The sequence below is a fragment of the Thermobia domestica genome, chromosome 3, assembly GCF_964235325.1.
Source record: "Thermobia domestica chromosome 3, izTheDome1.hap1.1, whole genome shotgun sequence".
NCBI classification, from domain to species: Eukaryota; Metazoa; Arthropoda; class Insecta; order Zygentoma; family Lepismatidae; genus Thermobia; species Thermobia domestica.
Genome location: NC_137456.1, coordinates 159,508,180 through 159,527,763, shown reverse-complemented (window position 1 = coordinate 159,527,763; position 19,584 = coordinate 159,508,180). Strand labels below are relative to the sequence as shown.

The window sequence follows — 19,584 nt, the reverse complement described above, 5'->3', positions numbered from 1 at the left end:
TTATCTGTTGTTCGCAAGGATGTAGGTTTCCAGTATTAAGAAGGCCGAACAATTTTTGAGTGGATGAGTCCTCAGAGTGTCCAATATATCTGTTCCTCTATAGCACACCAAGCAACGGAAGTAAATTTACAAAGATACATCGATGATCATGATACGGAAAACAAGTTCGTTTTGAGTAAAATATACAGTCTTCTATTAAAATACGGCAGTCAACTGCGTTTTAATAATATAGTTTTATTATTTTGATATAATGCCTAGTTCAAGGAAATCTGTTGATCCATCTCTTCAAGAAAGTCCTTGTACTCTTTTCCGCAGTAGGACTTAAATGAAACAAGTAAGCAATCGTTCAACCAAATTGAGATCTTCATACAGACTGAGAATATTAGAATTTCCTACACACAGTTGCCAAAAAGTGACTTTCTAATTCAAAGTTTGTGGTCAAGATTTTTTTTAATGGTGTACGACTTTACCTATCATTTTTTACAAAATCAAGTAAAACATTGTGAAATCCTTAACATTGAAGGGGGTATACTTCAGTTAGAAAAATTAGACTTTGCTGAACAAAATAATTAGTTGTTAAATTATATTTCATGATACTGCTACAATACAGATAATTTCAAAGTTTGAGTTTAATCTGTACGTCATTTAAAAAGTATTTTTACTTAAAGTTTATATAAAGATTTGTCATTACTTACCAAGTAATTCCAAACTTCCAAATAATATATCTCGAATGTTTCTAACTTTGGGAAAATATTCCATCAAGTATGCTACTACATTTGCTGATTTAGACCTGCAAAAGTTCATTTCATAAATACCTCTTTGTATTGAGTTCAAAATAAATGAATTTATATTTAAAATGATATACCCAAAATTTATCTTGGTAGTCCGTAGTATTTATTATTAATTTCATTATTACATATATAGTAACTTTGCTCGTGATTTGATGACAAATAATAACAATTAATTGCATGCTCCTGGGTGCTTTAGACGCTAATATTTGGTAGGGGTTCAATTAAAGTGCCCTCTGCAATAACAAGGCAAGTAGAGTTACCTCGATTCCTGGTAAAACATAGAAAAAAGAAGCATGTGGACTTACTTTAATTTTCTGTTGACTCTAGTGCAGGGGTCTTCAACGCGCGGCCCACTAAAATACTACCTGTAATCATGATAAGTTACATTTCATCACCTTCTTCCGTTTAGTAGAAACTGGTAAAAGAGAAATGATAAATTTTTGAATTATTATCACTCTTGCCGGGCCACATATTTCCATTCAGCACATTATTTGAGGTATACTGTCTGGAGGAAGATGAGACCTTGGTTCGTTCCAGTCAATTCCTGACAATAGGATAGTTCTAGTTTGGCTTGTTCCCTCAAATATATTTCCTTATGATGCGAAAACTGGATTTACACCGTTGCATTATTAAAAAGCGACCACCTTATGTTTTAAATTGAAATACAAAGAGGACCAAGCCAAGATTTTAACTTTTTCCAGAAAATTCTGCCACATAATTACATTTCCTCTTTCTTATTGTTTCCATTTTTAGAAGTACAAGGCCGTAAATTCCATTTCCGCATTAATAGTAACTGTATCCAAAGCAAAAAAGAAAAACTTTAACTATCTGTAGTCTGGAAGTGACTAGAATGAGCCAATGATCTCTCGTTTCCCACAGACAGTAACATTTCGAACAATGTTTAGAATGGAAATATGCAGTCGGGCCTTCATAATTCGAAACACGCAGGGGCTGCAACACTGCACATGTGGAGTCTATCAGGTCAATTGATTCCCCCCCGCCAAAGTGCCTGGACTCGCCCTCCTCGCGGTCTTCCCCTATTAAATCATTTGCTGCTCATTTGTTTGCCTAGTTCACTTGCTTATATTGTTTTCTTGTGTATGAGATTGTTTTATTTCCGTGCAGTTACACTATAATGGCTAGCTCTAGCAAAAAGTGTAAGATTACAGACGAACATCAAGAGTTTTTCAAGAAAAATGGACGAACATGTATTTTTTGTGAGTGTGAAAGACAAGCCACTGTATTTAATTTGTACTGACTCGTTGTCTTCTATGAAGGAATACAATCTGAAGAGATATTACGAACAAAACACGTTTCCCAATTTGAAGAATTCCAAGGACAGTTTCGTGTGGATAAAGTTGCAGAATTGAAGAAGAAACTCCGAGACCAGCAAAGCACGTTTACAAGGTGTAATTCCGAACATGACTCCATTGCAAAAGTAAGTTATATCATAGCCCAAGAAATTGCTACACGGTCAAAATCTGTTACTGATGGGAAATTTGTGATAGACTGCATGGTAGCAGCAGCTGAAATTTTGTGTCCTGATAGAAAGAAAATGTTTTCCAAAGTGAGTTTGTCTGTTGTTACTTTGGGAAGAAGAATAGAAGAACTGGAAGGAAATATCGAAAATACACTTAAAGAATATGCTTCTCAGTTCGTTTATTACTCACTGGCTGTTGATGAAAGCAGTGATGTATCTGATACAGCGCAATTAGCTATCTTCGTCAGAGGTATGACAAAAAACTTTAGCGTTTGTGAGGAGCTCGTAGCTTTTTTCCTTTAAAAGGTACCACGAAAGGCAGTGGTATTTTTAAGGTTGTTTTGTTGTCCATGAAGTGATAGAACTTAAGCCTTAAAAATATCTCTGGTGTTATAACTGACGCGGCTCCTGCAATGTTTGGCAAGAATGAAGGCTTTGTGACATTATTACGCAATGAGGCAAGTGCGCGTGAAAACAAACAAATTGTATCCTATCATTGCATTCTGCACCAGGAAAATTTGTGCGCCAAAAGTGTAGGTTTCAAGGAAATTATGAAAGACGTTATTTAAATTGTGAACTTTATAAGATGACGAGGACTGAATCACAGACAGTTCTAAGCCTTCCTTTGTGATTCGGATGCAGAATACGATGACGTGCTTTACTTTACAGAAATTCGTTGGCTCTGTGCAGGTAAAGTGCTTAAAATAGTTTTTGACCTTAAGGATGAGATAAGTGAATTCATGGCTAGTAAAAAGCTAATGAACTTGAACAGTTCAATTATCCGGTCTGGATGGCTGATTTAGCATACCTCACGGATATTACAACGCACCTCAACGATTTGAACACTAAACTCCAAGGGAAGAACAACTTGGTAAGTCATTTTTATGACCATGAAAAAGCTTTTGAACAAAAACAACGCATGTGGGAAAATCAGCTTAGAAATGGCGATCTCACACACTTTCTAGTGCTGTCGCAGCAGAAGGTACAAGACAGTGAGAAGTAATAAAAATGAAAATCGTGAACTCTTTAAAAAAAATGTAGCAAAATCAAGGCAAAATGTAGTGTTTTGTTTGTTTCCTACACTTTTACGTTGAATTAAAAACAGTGCTGTCAAAACTCTGGATTTGGCTATATTCGGATTATGAAAAGCTCGAATTTCGTGTATCTTTATTCGCATTTAAATCTGAATTTCAAATCCGAAAACGGTTTTCGGATTTACTAGAAAATCGGACAAGTGAGAGGGATGGTATACCGCCAAAAGAATGTAAAGAAGATTTGTTACTGTTGCCAAGCAGCAATTTTACAAGAATGTGCTGAACCCTGCTGATGTTTTTGTATCTACGCTCAAGGATTCAGAATCTGAAATTGACGTATCAGATTTGGAACTTTAAACAAAGTTCACGAAGTTGAGCTCCCGGATTTTGTTACCTACAACGCTCAGATTATTTTATATTTTGTATCCTCGCGTTTGCAACATATAAACGTTGTCTCACAAATTGTTATGTTTTTCTACTGTCCTCTTTGTATCTACCACTACTTTAGGATATGCAATAACAAGGTACATGCTCACTTTTCCACCTCCGTTATGTATTATTCCTCATTTTATATTTTTTCAATTTTATTCTCCATATCAAAGTCTAGGTGCTACACTAATTTTCTGCATAGGTATACATACACACAGATTTACTACTATTAATTACCATGTTGCATGTCTACTTTATAAGCTCTGTAACTCAAAACTATAATTTATCAATTACCTTATTATTGCATATGACTCTTCATACTAGTTAGAACCGTGTAACTTGTCATTCGAAATAATTTCTCCGTATATAATAAGATATCGATTTTGTTCTGAAAATATTATGGAAACTATTTGTCTTATGCAGCTCAAAATTTCTACAAGTATTTTCCTACCTGAATATTTCATGTTCGTTTTTCATTTTTAAACGCGCTTTGTAGTTTGTTATTTTATAATTGATGTGATTTTTTATATATAATTTTTGCAGCACTGGAAACAAAATATACATACATATGTAGATGACAAGTTTTTACTTCTCAGTCGCGGGAAGAGCAGGTACAAGGTAGGTGAGACAGAGAACAAGAAATTTCCATGTAATAACTTGAAAAATGCATATCTTTGAAGTTGTGGTAAAGAGCAACCGGCTGTAATATGAGTAGGGAGAAAATTTGGTAGAGAGAAGGGGATTGAGGGAAACATGACTTTTAGTGAATGAGGAAAGTAGATGTAGTTCTTACTCATAAACTCAAAAATATGTATTCAGACATACTTTGACGTGAATTATCATTGAAAAATATAATTACAACTTACTGTGAAATGAGCATTCAAAATACGCTACAAGAAATATACACTCAGTTTATGGCTACTAATTTATGCACTGTGTGCAAATTTACATCAGCACATGTTCTAGACTAAATCTCAAACCCGTACGACAAACTTCAAATAGCACTGTTTAATATGGGATTTGGCGCAATTGGCCGATGAGGACCTCTAGTTTCCTATGCTCACCCTTCCCTCGAACTTTTGACACTAGCGCAACAATCGTACGACACTACAAAAGTACTCGTACAGTAAAAATTCCAAAAACGATGTCAGGGACCTCAGCAGTGGTGTCACGATGCAGTTTAATGTCAGCTCGCACCGTATAAATTGTTTACAGTTTCTGTAACCATAAGTTTTTTGAATCCTGTACGGTTTCGCACCTCAAATATAGTGTCAGATATTGCAGATCAAAAGCCTCACCGCAGGTTATTGCAGGGGCCTGCAGTGGTTATGCAAGAACTTGTCTTGATGAAAGATTAAACAGAAGTGATAAGTGAATTAAGAGTATATATCGAGCTCGTAGAAAGTATGATACTGCGAATAAAAGCTTTAGGAACTGGATGCTAGAGATGGAAGAGTTAACAAATTTAGAAACAAAGAGTCTGATTGTGTTCTTAGCAATGATGCTACTGTTGGCACACGACTAATGCATTTGGAGTAGCTGTAGCTATGAATACTAAAACCGAGATGGGAAGCAGTGTAGAAAAGTGCCTCGAAGGCGACAGAGTAGTACAGAATGAAGGTTGTACACGTTAGATTGTAAGACACACAAACTTGGATCCATTTGATCATATTCATGTTTACACAACAACAACTCTTAAAGTACGTGTTGGTAGTAGGGAATGGTTGGAGTAGTATTGAAGTTACCCTAAGGTTACAACAGATAAGGACCCTTAAAGAACAAAAACATGTCTGCTATAGTTTTACCAGCTAAAAGTGTAGCAAGTAGTTCAATTGCGATTGCCAAGATAGTGAGGATTCAAAGAAGAACAAAGCACAGCCAGATGAAGAAAAGTGTCATAATCAGGTTATTGAAGCTGCTGTATTCTCTCAACGTGTAAGTGGTTCAGGCCAATTGAGTCGGAGTAAAGAAGAAACGATCATGGATATTGATATTAAACATCTAGTACGTCAAATACAAATCAAGAATTCATCAACAGGTGAATGAATGTGCTATGGTAATGTTTGATGTTTCAAGCGATGTGGGTACGCACTGAATATAATACTGGAAACAGGATCATCGTCTCTACATTTTCAATTTGTATGGTGATATGTCCCAAATTATTTATTCAGTATCTACAGCTCAAAACACTAAAATTTGCAGTCATAGAGCATAACGAAGGTAGAATCAGAAATTTTCATGACGTTATCTGTAAACATTTATGTTCAGCACTTTTTGAAGCTAATTTCTCAAAGGCATATTTCCCAGTATGCAATGAGGTTACTAGAGAACACGCCAGTATAAAAAGCACTGTGCCAAGAATGACTGAATTACATTTAATGGGAATGTCCCAATCACTACGTTTACAACTAAATCATCAAATATTTACACATAACTAGACTAAGCAAGTCGCTTTTACTGTGTTGTACTTCATTCCAAATGTAACGCCTAATCACAACATATTTTAGTATAAAAGACGAGAATATATTGTGCCGCCAAGACAATACAATGGATTCATTTTAGATAGAATCTTTCCACTCGATGTACTAATGAATGACAATCATGTCACTCATAGACTGGACGTAACTCCCGTCATGTAGTAAACCTAATATGGAAGGCATTATTAATCTGTAAGGATTCAAGAACGATGCAGAACATACTCTTGAACAAACACATCTTAGACAGTATTTTCCATAGTTTCTAGTCATTAGGACTTTGAATATATATATACTCTAGCATAGCTCGAGGAATGCTCGTAGCAAAGATCAATACACACGTAAATAAACCAACATCCTACCCATGTCTAAATTTCCGAAACAGTTTCTTGGACCTATTGTTCATGAGTCGCCTAGCCTCTTATTGTTCCCAATTTAATACAGTCATATGTGTGACATTAGTATTAGTGCGACGAATTAAAGCCAAACCCATGTGGAGGTGCATAAACAAGCATAATATTGCTGATTGATACCAGTGAAGATGAGGCAATGATTATATAAATAACCGATTAATATAGTAGTGGGACATGTGCGTCAATATGGAAGCTATTGAGAGTTTTAAACTGCAATCACTTTTACCGAATCCACGTACATTCAATAACCTGAACAAGTCCAACAAGGAAATTGAAATTGATACTGACGACAGGGATGACTTTATTCATCCATACTATTCTGCTCTCTATATTAAGTATAAAGTGATAGGAAGATAAGAGAGTGGAATGTTGGTTAATAATGCCAACATTAAGCATGTTGACAATTACGGTCGTATATGTTCAACCAAGAGGAGGTTAGGAAACATAGTGCAGTTACTATTCGTATTGATATTCTGTATTTACGTCGACAATTGTGGCTATATTAACATTATCCAAGCCTGGTGGAGAATATTGCAAAACTGGGGGGTCTAGTTACTGCATCTGATGTTCCTCGCAAAGAAAATAAGTTGCTTTTCTCCTTGCAACTATTTTGTGTGGTTTCCTCAGTGAATTCAAAATAATTATGTTGAGCGGAGATCTACGAGTAGCATTTAAACGAAGTGCGTACAATGAATTACTGCTGTACTGATGAAAGTATACAAAGACTGATCACACATTGGATTATAGCATGCTACAACGTACAGCTAAGCTTATTATTAAGAGTATGGAGCTCATGATGCCGATTATAGAGCATGGACGTTAACACATCATAAAAATTACGGCGATTATTGTAAAGAACCCACACCTGCCTGTACAGTTTCATACGTATCAGTGTATACAAGACACATTACGGGAAACTACTTCGAGTTCAAATGTTACTACATAGTTCAATATTTACAGTATAATGTGCTAAACTTTGTTGTTGTCACCTTCCAGACAGAAGGTGAAAATAGTGATCAATTGAAGAGCGGACGAAGTTTGATCGTTCCATCGTTAAGAACATTATCTGAAAAATGGTCGGAAGGAAATATTTTCTACAGGAATCTTCACCTAGATTTCATTCTGCATATTACATGAAAGAACATGTAGGGCACAATGCATTTAAACGTGTAACGCAATGAAACACAATTATGTTTTACTCAGAAGAGAAATTCTTTGCCAAACACCCTATATATGACATCAATGCAAGCAAGGGAAGAAGGTAACAGTTAATGTTGAGGCATCTATGCGGATTGTTGTAGATTTCACAGATGCAGTTGCTAATGACCCCATACCTTGAACTTATCGTTCCTAAATCTTATGTATAAACGAACTTAAAACTATGCAAGTTTTCATACACAGTACGGTACGCCCAAGAGATATGCGTGTCTTAACCCTTTATGAGCCTGTTTTTTGTTTTCCACCAATATTTCTTAGTTTCCTCTCTTTTAGTCATAAATAGCATACTTTAAGAAAACATATTCAAAATTGTGTTTGATTCTTTTATGTAGATTTTGGGGGTCTAGGACTTATAAGTCTATTCAGGCAAAAATTGACTAACATATAATAGTAACATATTTTTATTTCCATGTCTTATATAGATAAAAGTACGAATGTTCTTGTAATAATTTAAAACTTTTGGGTTATTTATACCATCAAAGTTTATTCTTCACCCCTTTTACATATCATTTGTGATTATTATTTGAATAAGCATAAAATAATAGTTGTAAAATGATAGTACTTCAATTTCAAGGCACCATACGCCACTACCCACACATATAAAATTAAAAGTATTTTTTATATATATATTTCACATTTTTATTCTCAAATTAATGATTATTTGTTTTTTTCTAACAATATTTGAATACAGAAAATGATTATTTAGTATGCTGGAACCCAAATTTGGAAATCAATCTACGCTAGTGTAGTCACTTATGATGGAATTGAAAGAAACAGTTTTCTTTTCATTTACACATAGAAAAACCTTATTCTCTTAGTCTACGGATTGCTGCCAACGTGCCCCTCGATTTTGGAGTCTGATATCAATGCTTAGTGAAGTGTTGTTTTTCTTCTCTTGATCGGTTCCCCAGTTGATGGCGACGCCAAAGTGTGAAGAGCTGGAATAAACGTGCGGCAATATTCGAGACCTCTACATCATTTGCATAAACATCATGAAAGTATAGAGGGCTAAGACTCTACCATAGACTCCTAATAATGTAGGCTCTCATATGGTAGAATGATAATACTAGGGGGATATGCCCCCTAGCCCCCATTTTTGCCTATGTTTTAAATGAAAATATAAATTAGTTAAGAGTTCGGTATCGTTTATTTACATAGATATCACTACTAACGATCTATATTGAAAAACGATCTATAACAAACAATGCGTAGGCTCGAAGGGTAACTCCTAACATCGCCCTTGACTGCGTATAAGCCTTCGTGGTACATCTGAAATTTTACCCCATAACACAGAATAATATACAAATGTTTGTAATGACTATTTCTATTAATCATACATTACCCGATGAAGTACAAAAAATCTATGTATATTTGAAGTTCCAAACAATACAGAAAATAATGTTCAAATATCAGCTCATACGATCAGTAGTAAAAAACCAACAACGTAATCCAAAAGCGCGAAAGTACTGTATATTAATCACAGAGCCACATGAACGCTAAGAAACACCTTCTGCCATCTCGTGATTTTTCTTTGAACCATTAGAAGCAAAACTGTGTGGGTCTTGTCAGGTAACTAGCAAAGAGAAAGTGTTTGCATAATATAAAACAAAACGTTGAGGGTTAACCCTACAGTGCATGATTTTGTTTGTATTTAAGTGAAATAATATACAGGCATATGATAAGACACTTCTAATTAATATCCGAATAGAAAATGTCCTAAAGTAACTTTTCGTGCTAAAATATAAAAATACTTTGTATCACTTATGATACATTATGCATCAACAGGTCATGTTCCTCTCTCGTACAAAATCAACATAGGAAAAAAACAATTAGGAAACTTACTTCATGTAGTTGACATTTTTGCAACTTCGAAACTATTCTTTGTCCTTCAGAGTAGACGACACATAAACTCTTCTATTCTCACCTTCGCTAAGCACGCTCACGACTTCTTTCTCTCTGTACTGAAGTAACATTTTCCTGACATCTACTACATATATATGGTGAACTATGTGCTCAGGAGAAATGTCAGATATGATACAATATGTATTTGTATACAGCTCACGATCTGAACACTAATACTAGTCATAATTTATTTTGTATCAAATATGATACAATATTCATTGTAGGGTTAAGTTAGACTTAAGTAATATCAACCCAAATACAAATTTAAGTAAGAATATATTTAATTTATGCGTGTAATACTTTTGATGAGAGTAGGAGAGGAATTCCTTACGGTACGTACACTACGAGTAAAACATAGTGCACCGTTTCTACGTTGTTCAAAGATTTTGGTCCACACCCTACAACCTGTAGGGCCGCTGCTTATCTCCACAGGCCCCTTTCCACACCCCTGCATGGGATCCAGCTGGAAGTAAGTGTAAGCTGCGATATTTGGCACAATTCTTGAGGTACGGAAGCGTAGGGCTTTAGAATTGAATTGAGACAGTAAACCAAGACGAAACTTAAACAGCAACAGGATTGTGACATCGCTATTGAAGTAACTATCGCCGATATTTATACTGTACAGGTATTTTGTAGTGTCGTACGATTACGTTTCTAGTATCAACATTTCATACAAAGAAGTTAAAACGTAATGTTCTGTACTTATGTTTTATTGTAGGTTTTGACTCCTCTGAAATCAGTTTTGAGGGTATTTCTGCGGTATTTTGAACCCATGTTGAATGGTCGTAGGTATGTAAAGATCCCCACCGTGCAATGGCACAAACTCTCTATATTTAACTATTATGTCAAAATTTGTCGCACGGGGTTAAGACTTGATACATATATATACGTAGTACTTGTAGGACTTCCGCTCTATTTCCAGTTTACTTCCGTGTATTTTGACCCACTTCCGGTCTATTTCCTGTTCACGTGTGGTCTGCAGTATTTTGACAGACTTCTGGTATTCACTCACTATTCATACCTACCTCATTTCTTTGGACAAAATAGAAACGGCCAGAAGCGCACATTATGCTATCTGGGTGAGAAGAAATGTGATAAACATACAAGTTTTTAAGATCCCCAAGTTTCAAGGGGATTCAGAAAAGCGTGTAATAGTGAACTGGCTTGACATACTGCTCGTGAGGAAACTAAGTGGTACGATGAACCTTTGTGATCGCTATTACAATTGATCAAAAATAATTATCAATCACTACAGTTTACAAAAAAAATATATTTTTGTCTTAGGCAGAGCTGTAATTTAGCAAATATGTTGCTTGATGGTACATCGAATTTATCATACTTATCAGCCTCCGTTAGAACGGCTGCTCGCACCGATTTCCAATAACTTTATTTGTTTCAAAATCTAAATATAATAATAATAATAATAATAATAATAATAATAATAATAATAATAATAATAATAATAATAATAATAATAATAATAATAATAAGAAGAAGAAGAAGAAGAAGAAGAAGAAGAATAAGAAGAAGAAGAATAAAGTACTTACGTGGTTTTGTAAATAGTGTTTTGGAGTATATTGATGTATTCACATGTTGGGAGACATTCTTTATGAGTTTTCAGTTGAGACCCTTTTTCCATTTCTGAAAGAAGAGTACTAATGTAAATGAAGTCACCATTATTATAAGACCATTAGTTGGTTAGCGGTTATTTCGTCAACGTACTGTAAATTAAATTTCAAAAAATGATACGTACAAGTACATACGTTGTTCTGCGAATTTTTAAAACTAACTTTTACTGTTCCACTAAAATAAACAGTCAAGTTGATTATAGTGGTTGACTAAAGTAAATTATAACTTCCATCGCAGCTGGGTTTTACTTCAATACCATACGTTGTGGTGATATATTCCGTGATAAGTGGACTAACCAACGTTCAGGCGTCAATAACTATTTGGTGACGCCAGAAAGAGGCAGAGTTGCCAGAAGTGTAGTCCCAACCCTCTCTAAACACAGTATTTTTGATCATATAAACAGTTCTGCTCTGTAGTATGTAATCTTAAACACCTTGCCAAAATTAAAATATTCGTTGTTTTCGAGTTTTGCATGCATATTTCCTTTACTAATACAAACGATCGTCGGCTTATTGTCTTCCCCTTTATGTGCTATATTCCAAATGATGTATTACGTGTAGGCTATATGATTATATATTTAAATAATACTTGTTACGTGTTAAAGAACACTTTTGTGGCTCACCATATTCGGAAGATTGCTCCGTAATTATAAGAAAACATTTTAAAATATATGGTTCCAATGCTAAATTCAAGTAGCAAAATTTTTACTTACTTAAGTGGTGTATATAGCAATATAATCCTTGAGTAGTGCATTCTTTGTTGCTGCCTGAAAAATACATAACATACAATTAAACTATTTTCCTTTCATCTGTGTTCTGTTAGTTCACATTGACTTTCCTCTAACCTTGTTCACACTAAATGCATAATACTTAGGATGTGTCTATTTACGCACGTGGTCCCAGGTTTCATTGTCGGTGAAATACTGAAATTTGAATGCACGATGGTTCGAATCGTACTTTAAACAGTAGTTTCTTATAGTCTCTTTGCCGAACACGTACAATAAACTTCGGTAATCGTATCTACTATTAAGAGTAGTCCAATAACATTACTACTTCAAAATTTGTCGCACGAGGTTAATACTTCATATATATATATATATATAACCACTGGAACAGATGTTGGAAATGAGTGGTGCATGCGTTGCGTACGTAAAATTGGCAAAAACGGAATGTCGTTGTGAATGGAATCAAAGCTTTCGGTCATATGTCCAAGTAGAATGGCATCTTGAACTCAATTCAGTTAATTAATGTAATCCCAAATATCAGTTGGCATAAGCAAGTACTCAGAAAAACGTTGGTTACATCACAACACATCACATGAATGCAGCAGTGAAGTTGATAATCGAGGTTTCCTCTTCTGCTTTAGGCTCTGTATGTAAAAGTTTCAAGTCGTATTAGTAGACAGTTCAGTGGCAAGTAATTTGATCATTTTCATTTGTTACAGCTGCAGAATGTGTGAAAGTATTTGATACTTTCTTTACATCAATGATTTGGTTGGAATAAATGAAGTCTCTGTTGCAGGTGTAATAACGTAAGATATAAAACTAACCAAGAGGGAACGGATTGAAATCGTATTTATATCGTCGAGCCAGAGAACACTGTTATTCCTGAATATTTCAATCGCTGCTATCTACAACATGCAGATATCACCAACAGCAAACTGATAAGCTGCTGCAGAAGTTTAAGGAAACCGGGTTGAAGCCGTTATTGTATCAGTGTATCACGATTGAAGCCGCTCTTGTATCAAGCTCTTGAAGCCGCTCATGAGACTACAACATTAATTCTGGTAGGAGGATACCGAAATTTCACTTCCTTCAAACACCCTTCATTGGGATCCTATTGGCAAATAGTGGCATCTCTGCATGCTACAGGTGGTTCAACAGAGGATGGATGTTATCGTAAGATGTAGTTTCAAGTACACATCAATTGAAACCTCCAGTACGACGATAATCTAATACTGAAAATCTGTTTCTCAAACAAAGCTTATTTCCGTGCTAGGGTTGAGGTAAACATGGAAAACCTGCGACTTGATTGGACACTAATTCTTATCGCATAGAAGATAGAGAAAATCTTGCAGAGAGAAACTAACAATAAAGTCCAGAATAGGAGGAACATGGCTTACTGGCCCAAAATTCATTGAGGGGTATCATTAATGTTCCATAATATCTACAGATTGAAGCAATTCTTTATGCTAAAATTGCTTTTGTCCAATGGGAAATTTCCTCAATTTCTCTAGCAGGATGCTTCTGCACCTCACACCTTCAATATGCTGCAAAAATACTTAAATATGCAGTAGCCTGGAAGACGTATATGTTGTCAAGAACTAATTAAGTGGCAACCATGTTCACTGCCTAACATAATTGAACTTTTATCTTCAAAGGGTTACATCCTCAATTTACAGCATATGTTCCAGAGGTCTGAACCATTATGGATTCTTACATATAACCAGTATTCTAAGCAAAGCAGATACATCAAGCAAATAAACCAACGATAATGTTTATAAAGGTGGAATAAATAACATATACAAATATAAACATAATCAATGTAGAACTCCCGCGTGGTTATGTGGTTAGCGTACATACTTTCTGATAGTGAAACAGACGACCAATTAGACTTTATGTCTTTCTAATATCCCGTTAAGTTTTACATCGACGTCTCATATCAACTTGATGCAAGAAAATACGTAGAAAATACACCAAACTCAAGTCCAAGCTAACAACCAAAACAATCGATGTATAAAAATGCAAAGCACTAATAAGGTGAATTGAATTAAATATTTAATAGAGACGTTACCAGCTAAGCACTTTCCATTCTCGAAGGAAAGGACCATGGTTAGCACGACCTTTATAACAATTTAAAGGATGACTGGTGAAAACAGACAAAAAAAAATGAAATATTTAGTCCCACGGTTATGCCGGTTAGGCTAAAGGAGAAGGTAATGATGTACAGTGAATGAAATGGTGGAATGAAGAAAGTTGGAGGAAATGGGAGAACCCCGAGGAAACCCACGCACACGATGTTTGTCCACCACAAACTTCACTTGGCGGGGGCTGGGATCGAACCCAGGACCCCAAGCACAAGAGATGAACGCTCTAGCACCGTGGCTACCGTGGCTCCAAAACAGGCAATAATATGCAAATATTTGACCAAATATAGAATAAAATTTCAATTATCTGACATAAATTAAAAGAAGCAATGAAAGAAAAAATAATAAATAATAAATTGTATAAATATAATTAATAACGCTAAAGAAGTAAACATAAAAAGTAAATGCTTAAAAGAAAAGACTTAGAGACAATTCACTTCCTAAAGTCCAAGAGATTTAGTTAAATACTTAAAGACGATGTCAGATAGAGGCAATTTCTCATTATCATTACAAGGACAATAGCCAACATGCTACTCAGTTTATAGGAAATTCAAATATGACGTTCCCCAAAACTTTAACCCATTTGGTGCCATAATTTTTCTAATGCATATTTTTGATTGAGTTCTACATATTATCTCTTACATAGGACACATATACAAAAGAAAAATAGGTTTTGGTTGTATATACCGACGTACGTCCGGTACAGCCTGTCCTATATATAGGGCATTGGCCTTTTGGGTTGACAATTCTATAAAATAAACACAATTATATCTCATTTTTACTAAGTTTTATTAAACAACGTTTGCAAGATTGCATATCTGTACAATGTGTCTTAGCACCTTTACACAGCACTGTTACACTAACGATGGTAATTATCAAAGCACAGAACAGCACACAAACCAACCTGGCATTCCTGACATGATGTTATCGGCATTTTTGGACATCCTTGACATCTTGTTTGCCTTCCTTTCACATTTCGTATTAGGGTATGTTTGCTAGTCTTCCGTGCTTCTGAACACTTTCTGTACAGTCCATGTGGCCCCGGACGAAGTCTTGTCGATGCAGACTGTGAGAACAATGCCATTGTAACACTTCTGTGAAATTCTAGAAGATCCAAATTACCTAAGTCCAAGATCTGATAAAGTTTTCATCCAGCAAATAAAGCAGTTTCAACAACATTCGTAAATAAGTTCCAATACCACTTCTTGCCCTTGATCTTGATTGAGTATAAGCTCATCAATTTGTCTTGAATTTGTTATATGAAGCAATACATGAAGGAACTTTGATGTTTTCTTTACGCTTTTTGTTATTTCGTGTTACTGTTTCCACACAATCAACGGATTCATAATTCGTTACAACAGTCATAGCCTTGTTATCATTCCATTGAACCATACTGACTTCTGAGTTACGATCAAATCTTGTGTCCACAAATCCTCTTTCCTTTTTTGTTAGTTCTTTTGGCGACATCAAAGGACAGCTTCCGGTTCTATTTTCCCTGACTGTTACGGTCTTGAAAATGTGTCTTTGTCTCAGATTGGAAGCAAGATTGTATGACGAAAAGAAGTTGTTCATATATACCGAATGGCATTCTGGGTTTTCCACAACGGACAGCAAAGAATCTACAACATAATCGGATAATCTGTATCCCCTTGAGATACAGGTTGGTAGGGAATTATATGCAGTGGGTAACCATTGTGTGTGACTAACATCCATTATTTGTACCCAAATTTCACCGGTTTACCTTTCATATACATTTTCAAACTATTTCTATCATAATATCGTACCATTCTCTTGAAAGAAAAAAAACGTAGGGAAAAAAGTAGTAAACGAAGAAGTGGAACTGCATGTAGAGTAGAGGAGTCGCTAAAATTAACTTGTAACGAGGGCGATTACGAAATATTACCTACTAATTGAAATCATGATTATTTTTTAATAAAGTAAAATTTAATAAATTTTTTGTTATTGATTGTTTTTTTATGCATACTCATTTTATGGTTAATTATTCCATATTGGACTTTTGAAGAAAACTTATCGAAATAACTTATTGATCGTGCCAATAGCGACTACTCTCAGTCATTACTACGTTTTTTCTCATTTAGAAATAGAAAAGAAAGAGAAGAAAGTAGAAGGGTAAAAGAAGGAGGTAGAAAAAGGAAGAAAAAGAAGAAAGCAAACAAATAGGGTATTTTAATAAGAAAAAGATTACTGGATAATTCCGGAAATATAGTAAGAAGTTGGAAGGTCGTTGAAAGATGAATCATTTTAAGCGTTATTAACGACTAATTAATTTTGGAATGCTTTGGAATAGACACATGTTTCCTTATACCACCCAGACCTAGCTCCAGGCACCACGTTTGTGGGGTTGCCCAGACCTAGACCAGGAAATGAGAAAATCGAAATCATTGTTTGTAAAGTTATTCCAACCGGTGATTGATAACCATTTAGCATCTGAACTCTGTTCTTTAGGATCGACCACACATATGAATTAGCTAAGAAAGAAAGAAAGAAAAAAAATTAAATTTATATTTTAATATGAATTTATGTATCGTATTAATAAGAGTTTTAACTTTGTGGAAGAAAGATGTTGTATTTAGGCTTATTTTGTTATTTTTGTTTCACTCCTAGAGCCGACTTTAAATTTGTTAGTAGCGGTCTTTCATGACCTAGGTTATTTACCTTAACACATATATTAAAACATGACACATATATTATAGATGTTAATATGACAAATGATATTACTAAAATTACTTAAATTAAATTTATTATGCATTTACTTGCTCACTTACTTAGGAAAGTGTATATATGTTTAAAGGAAACCAACTAGCTACAAAGGTACAAATAATTTATTACATTTATAGTGAAAAGGGAAAAAAAGAGATAATTATAAAAAATTATTAAAAGCACAAGTTTTTGGTTATATATTAATAGAATACATAGAATTATATTTTAATAAGTTTTTATATATTTGATCATATTGACAAATGGAAAAAGAAAAAAAATAATTACATATATTATATTTTAGGCATGCTAAAGCAAAATTATGATTTGCGACATACGCAAAGAAGACACTTGTTTTACAAAAAAAATTAGACAAAGAAAAGAAAAGAAATAAAGCTTTTGGTTGTAATAGCACTTATGAGTTTTTATTTTACATTGAATAATGAAATATTAATAATTTTGAGCGTTTAAATTACAAATTGCGCACTACTTGTAGCGTTTAAAATATTTTGCTTTATTTAACTTAGTTTGTGTTTATATATTTATATATATATAACTATTGGTTTATAAAACCATTTATCAACTATATTTAGTTTGTGACTATTAGCAGTTTATAGCTGCACTTGCATACTACAACGTTTATACCCATCTAGGGATTTTGAAAAATCACTTTCCGCCAGAGGATGCTTCTTTTTTTAGTTAGTTCATTCACAATTTATTAATTAGGTAATTTTAAGTTACTTGTTTATTACTGGGACACGTCATGAGACCTTTCATTTGTCCAGGATTACTTTTGTGTATATATATATATAGTTTGGATTTGAGATGATCTTCCACAGGTGTAAGGAGTATAATGATTTAAATTAAGGAAAAACACTGGTTAAGTCATAGGATACATATGCAGGTGAGAGGGATTAAAGGTACACTTTTACAATGGTTTTAGTTTGGTAGCTCAGGAATAATATTTATTATAACGTGGGTTACATTTAGACCTGCCGTTATTTTTTAATACATGCCATTAAATAATTACATGGGTTATGATTTACATTTATTTAGAAGAAAGGAAAATTATTTGAGTGCACGGTGGTATTCTTGACAAAAATCTATATTTTTATATTTGTTGGAAAACTTACTGGTAAACTATAGCAACCAATACACGTTTGGGGAACAGACACGAGCGCTCTTACATATATTTATATAATACATTTAATATCATACTTTACTTTAACATCATATTCACATACTAAGCACATGTACATTTTGACGTATTCATTTATCTTTGTATATATATATATATATTTATATTTAATAAATGCGCACACATTTAAAGTAATAACCCCAACTATAATTTTTGAAAAGGTTGCAAACATTGTACAAAAAAATGACTTCCGACATTACATTAAAAAAATTGATTTTTTTACCTGATACCGCGCGTCTATAAATTTTAACTTTTATATAGTCAATTCGTGCGTGAATCGTAAAAAAAAAACTTTGTGAGGCAGGCACGTAACACATAACATTCCTAAAGATATAAATAGATAAACCAAAATAAATTTTTTTGCCCAGGTTAACTACAAGATAAACGAAAACCAAAACGGAAGGAAAGTGACCTATGAAAACAGAAAAACTTAGCGGGACGACGGTGAAAAAACGTAATTGAAGTGTCGTCAAATATAAAGTCGTTATTCATTTTGGCAATAGATCAAAATGTGATGGAGGACCCAATCACTATCTACTCTATCCATGAATTGTGTTTTGCAACGTTTCAACTGGTAATTTCAGTTCAGAGTTGTACGTTAAATAAATTGTAAACGACAAGTTCAAAATCTGGGGGGGGGGAAGGTTGAAATTAAAAAAATCTCGAAGTAAGAAGGAAGAGACAAGAGAGAGAAAGCGGCGCCAACGAAAGAAGAAAGATTAAAGTATTACTCACTACACAGAAGAGTAATCAAATTTAAATATATAACAACTCATAGCCAAAAATATTCACATATGCCGAAAGAGGGTGGTTTACTTAAATACGTAAACTAGGAGGGAGGTTCTGCTGCCAAGGATGCAAGTTCTGTGTTCATCAGATCCTAATCCCACAAGAATTTGCTTGTAAGATTGAAATCCGATCCCCGTATCCGGCCCAGACCAGCAGAATAAAAGGAGAGGGGGAAGGGACCAGGTGACTGCGTCCCCAATTTTGAAATTTCTAAGTAAGAAAAAAAAACATTCGACCCCTCAGAAGAACTAAGAAGGTTTAAGGACAGTAAAGAAACTAGAGTAAAAGTAATAGCTAAGATATCCCTAATTAGTGATTTGCCAAAATAAAAAAAAATTAAATAAACTGAATTTTGGATCGGTGATTTCAATGACCAAACATCACCGATAGCTCCCCTTCGAGGAATGCGCTAAATTCTGAGGCATCGATTAATTTCCATTACTATTTAGTTTGGGAACTAAGAAAGAAAACGAAAATATTCAAGGGGGGAGGGGTCGATGCCCGGGTACAGTATAATAAATTTTAATAACTAATTGTTTTGATTCTGCAACCGCGTCAGAGCTGTCGCCACCATGAATATTGTAAGCTAGCCCGAGTAGGTAACGTGAAGAAAGTAAAAAAATCTCACGGAGCAGGATATTTTA

General features: G+C 34.4%; 1 protein-coding gene across 1 annotated transcript in view; it reads right to left on the bottom strand.

Moving 5' to 3' along the window:
• The window catches only part of LOC145680841 (uncharacterized), a 175,655-nt gene that overhangs the window by 142,452 nt on the left and 13,619 nt on the right, over positions 1 to 19,584 (bottom strand). The window contains exons 2-4 of the mRNA XM_081751947.1: positions 12,083 to 12,136; positions 11,289 to 11,382; positions 696 to 790 (exon numbers count right to left, since the gene is read on the bottom strand). Of these exons, the coding sequence (XP_081608073.1) occupies positions 696 to 790; positions 11,289 to 11,380 (187 nt within the window). The 5' untranslated portion in view covers positions 11,381 to 11,382; positions 12,083 to 12,136. The remainder of the gene's footprint in view (positions 1 to 695; positions 791 to 11,288; positions 11,383 to 12,082; positions 12,137 to 19,584) is intronic.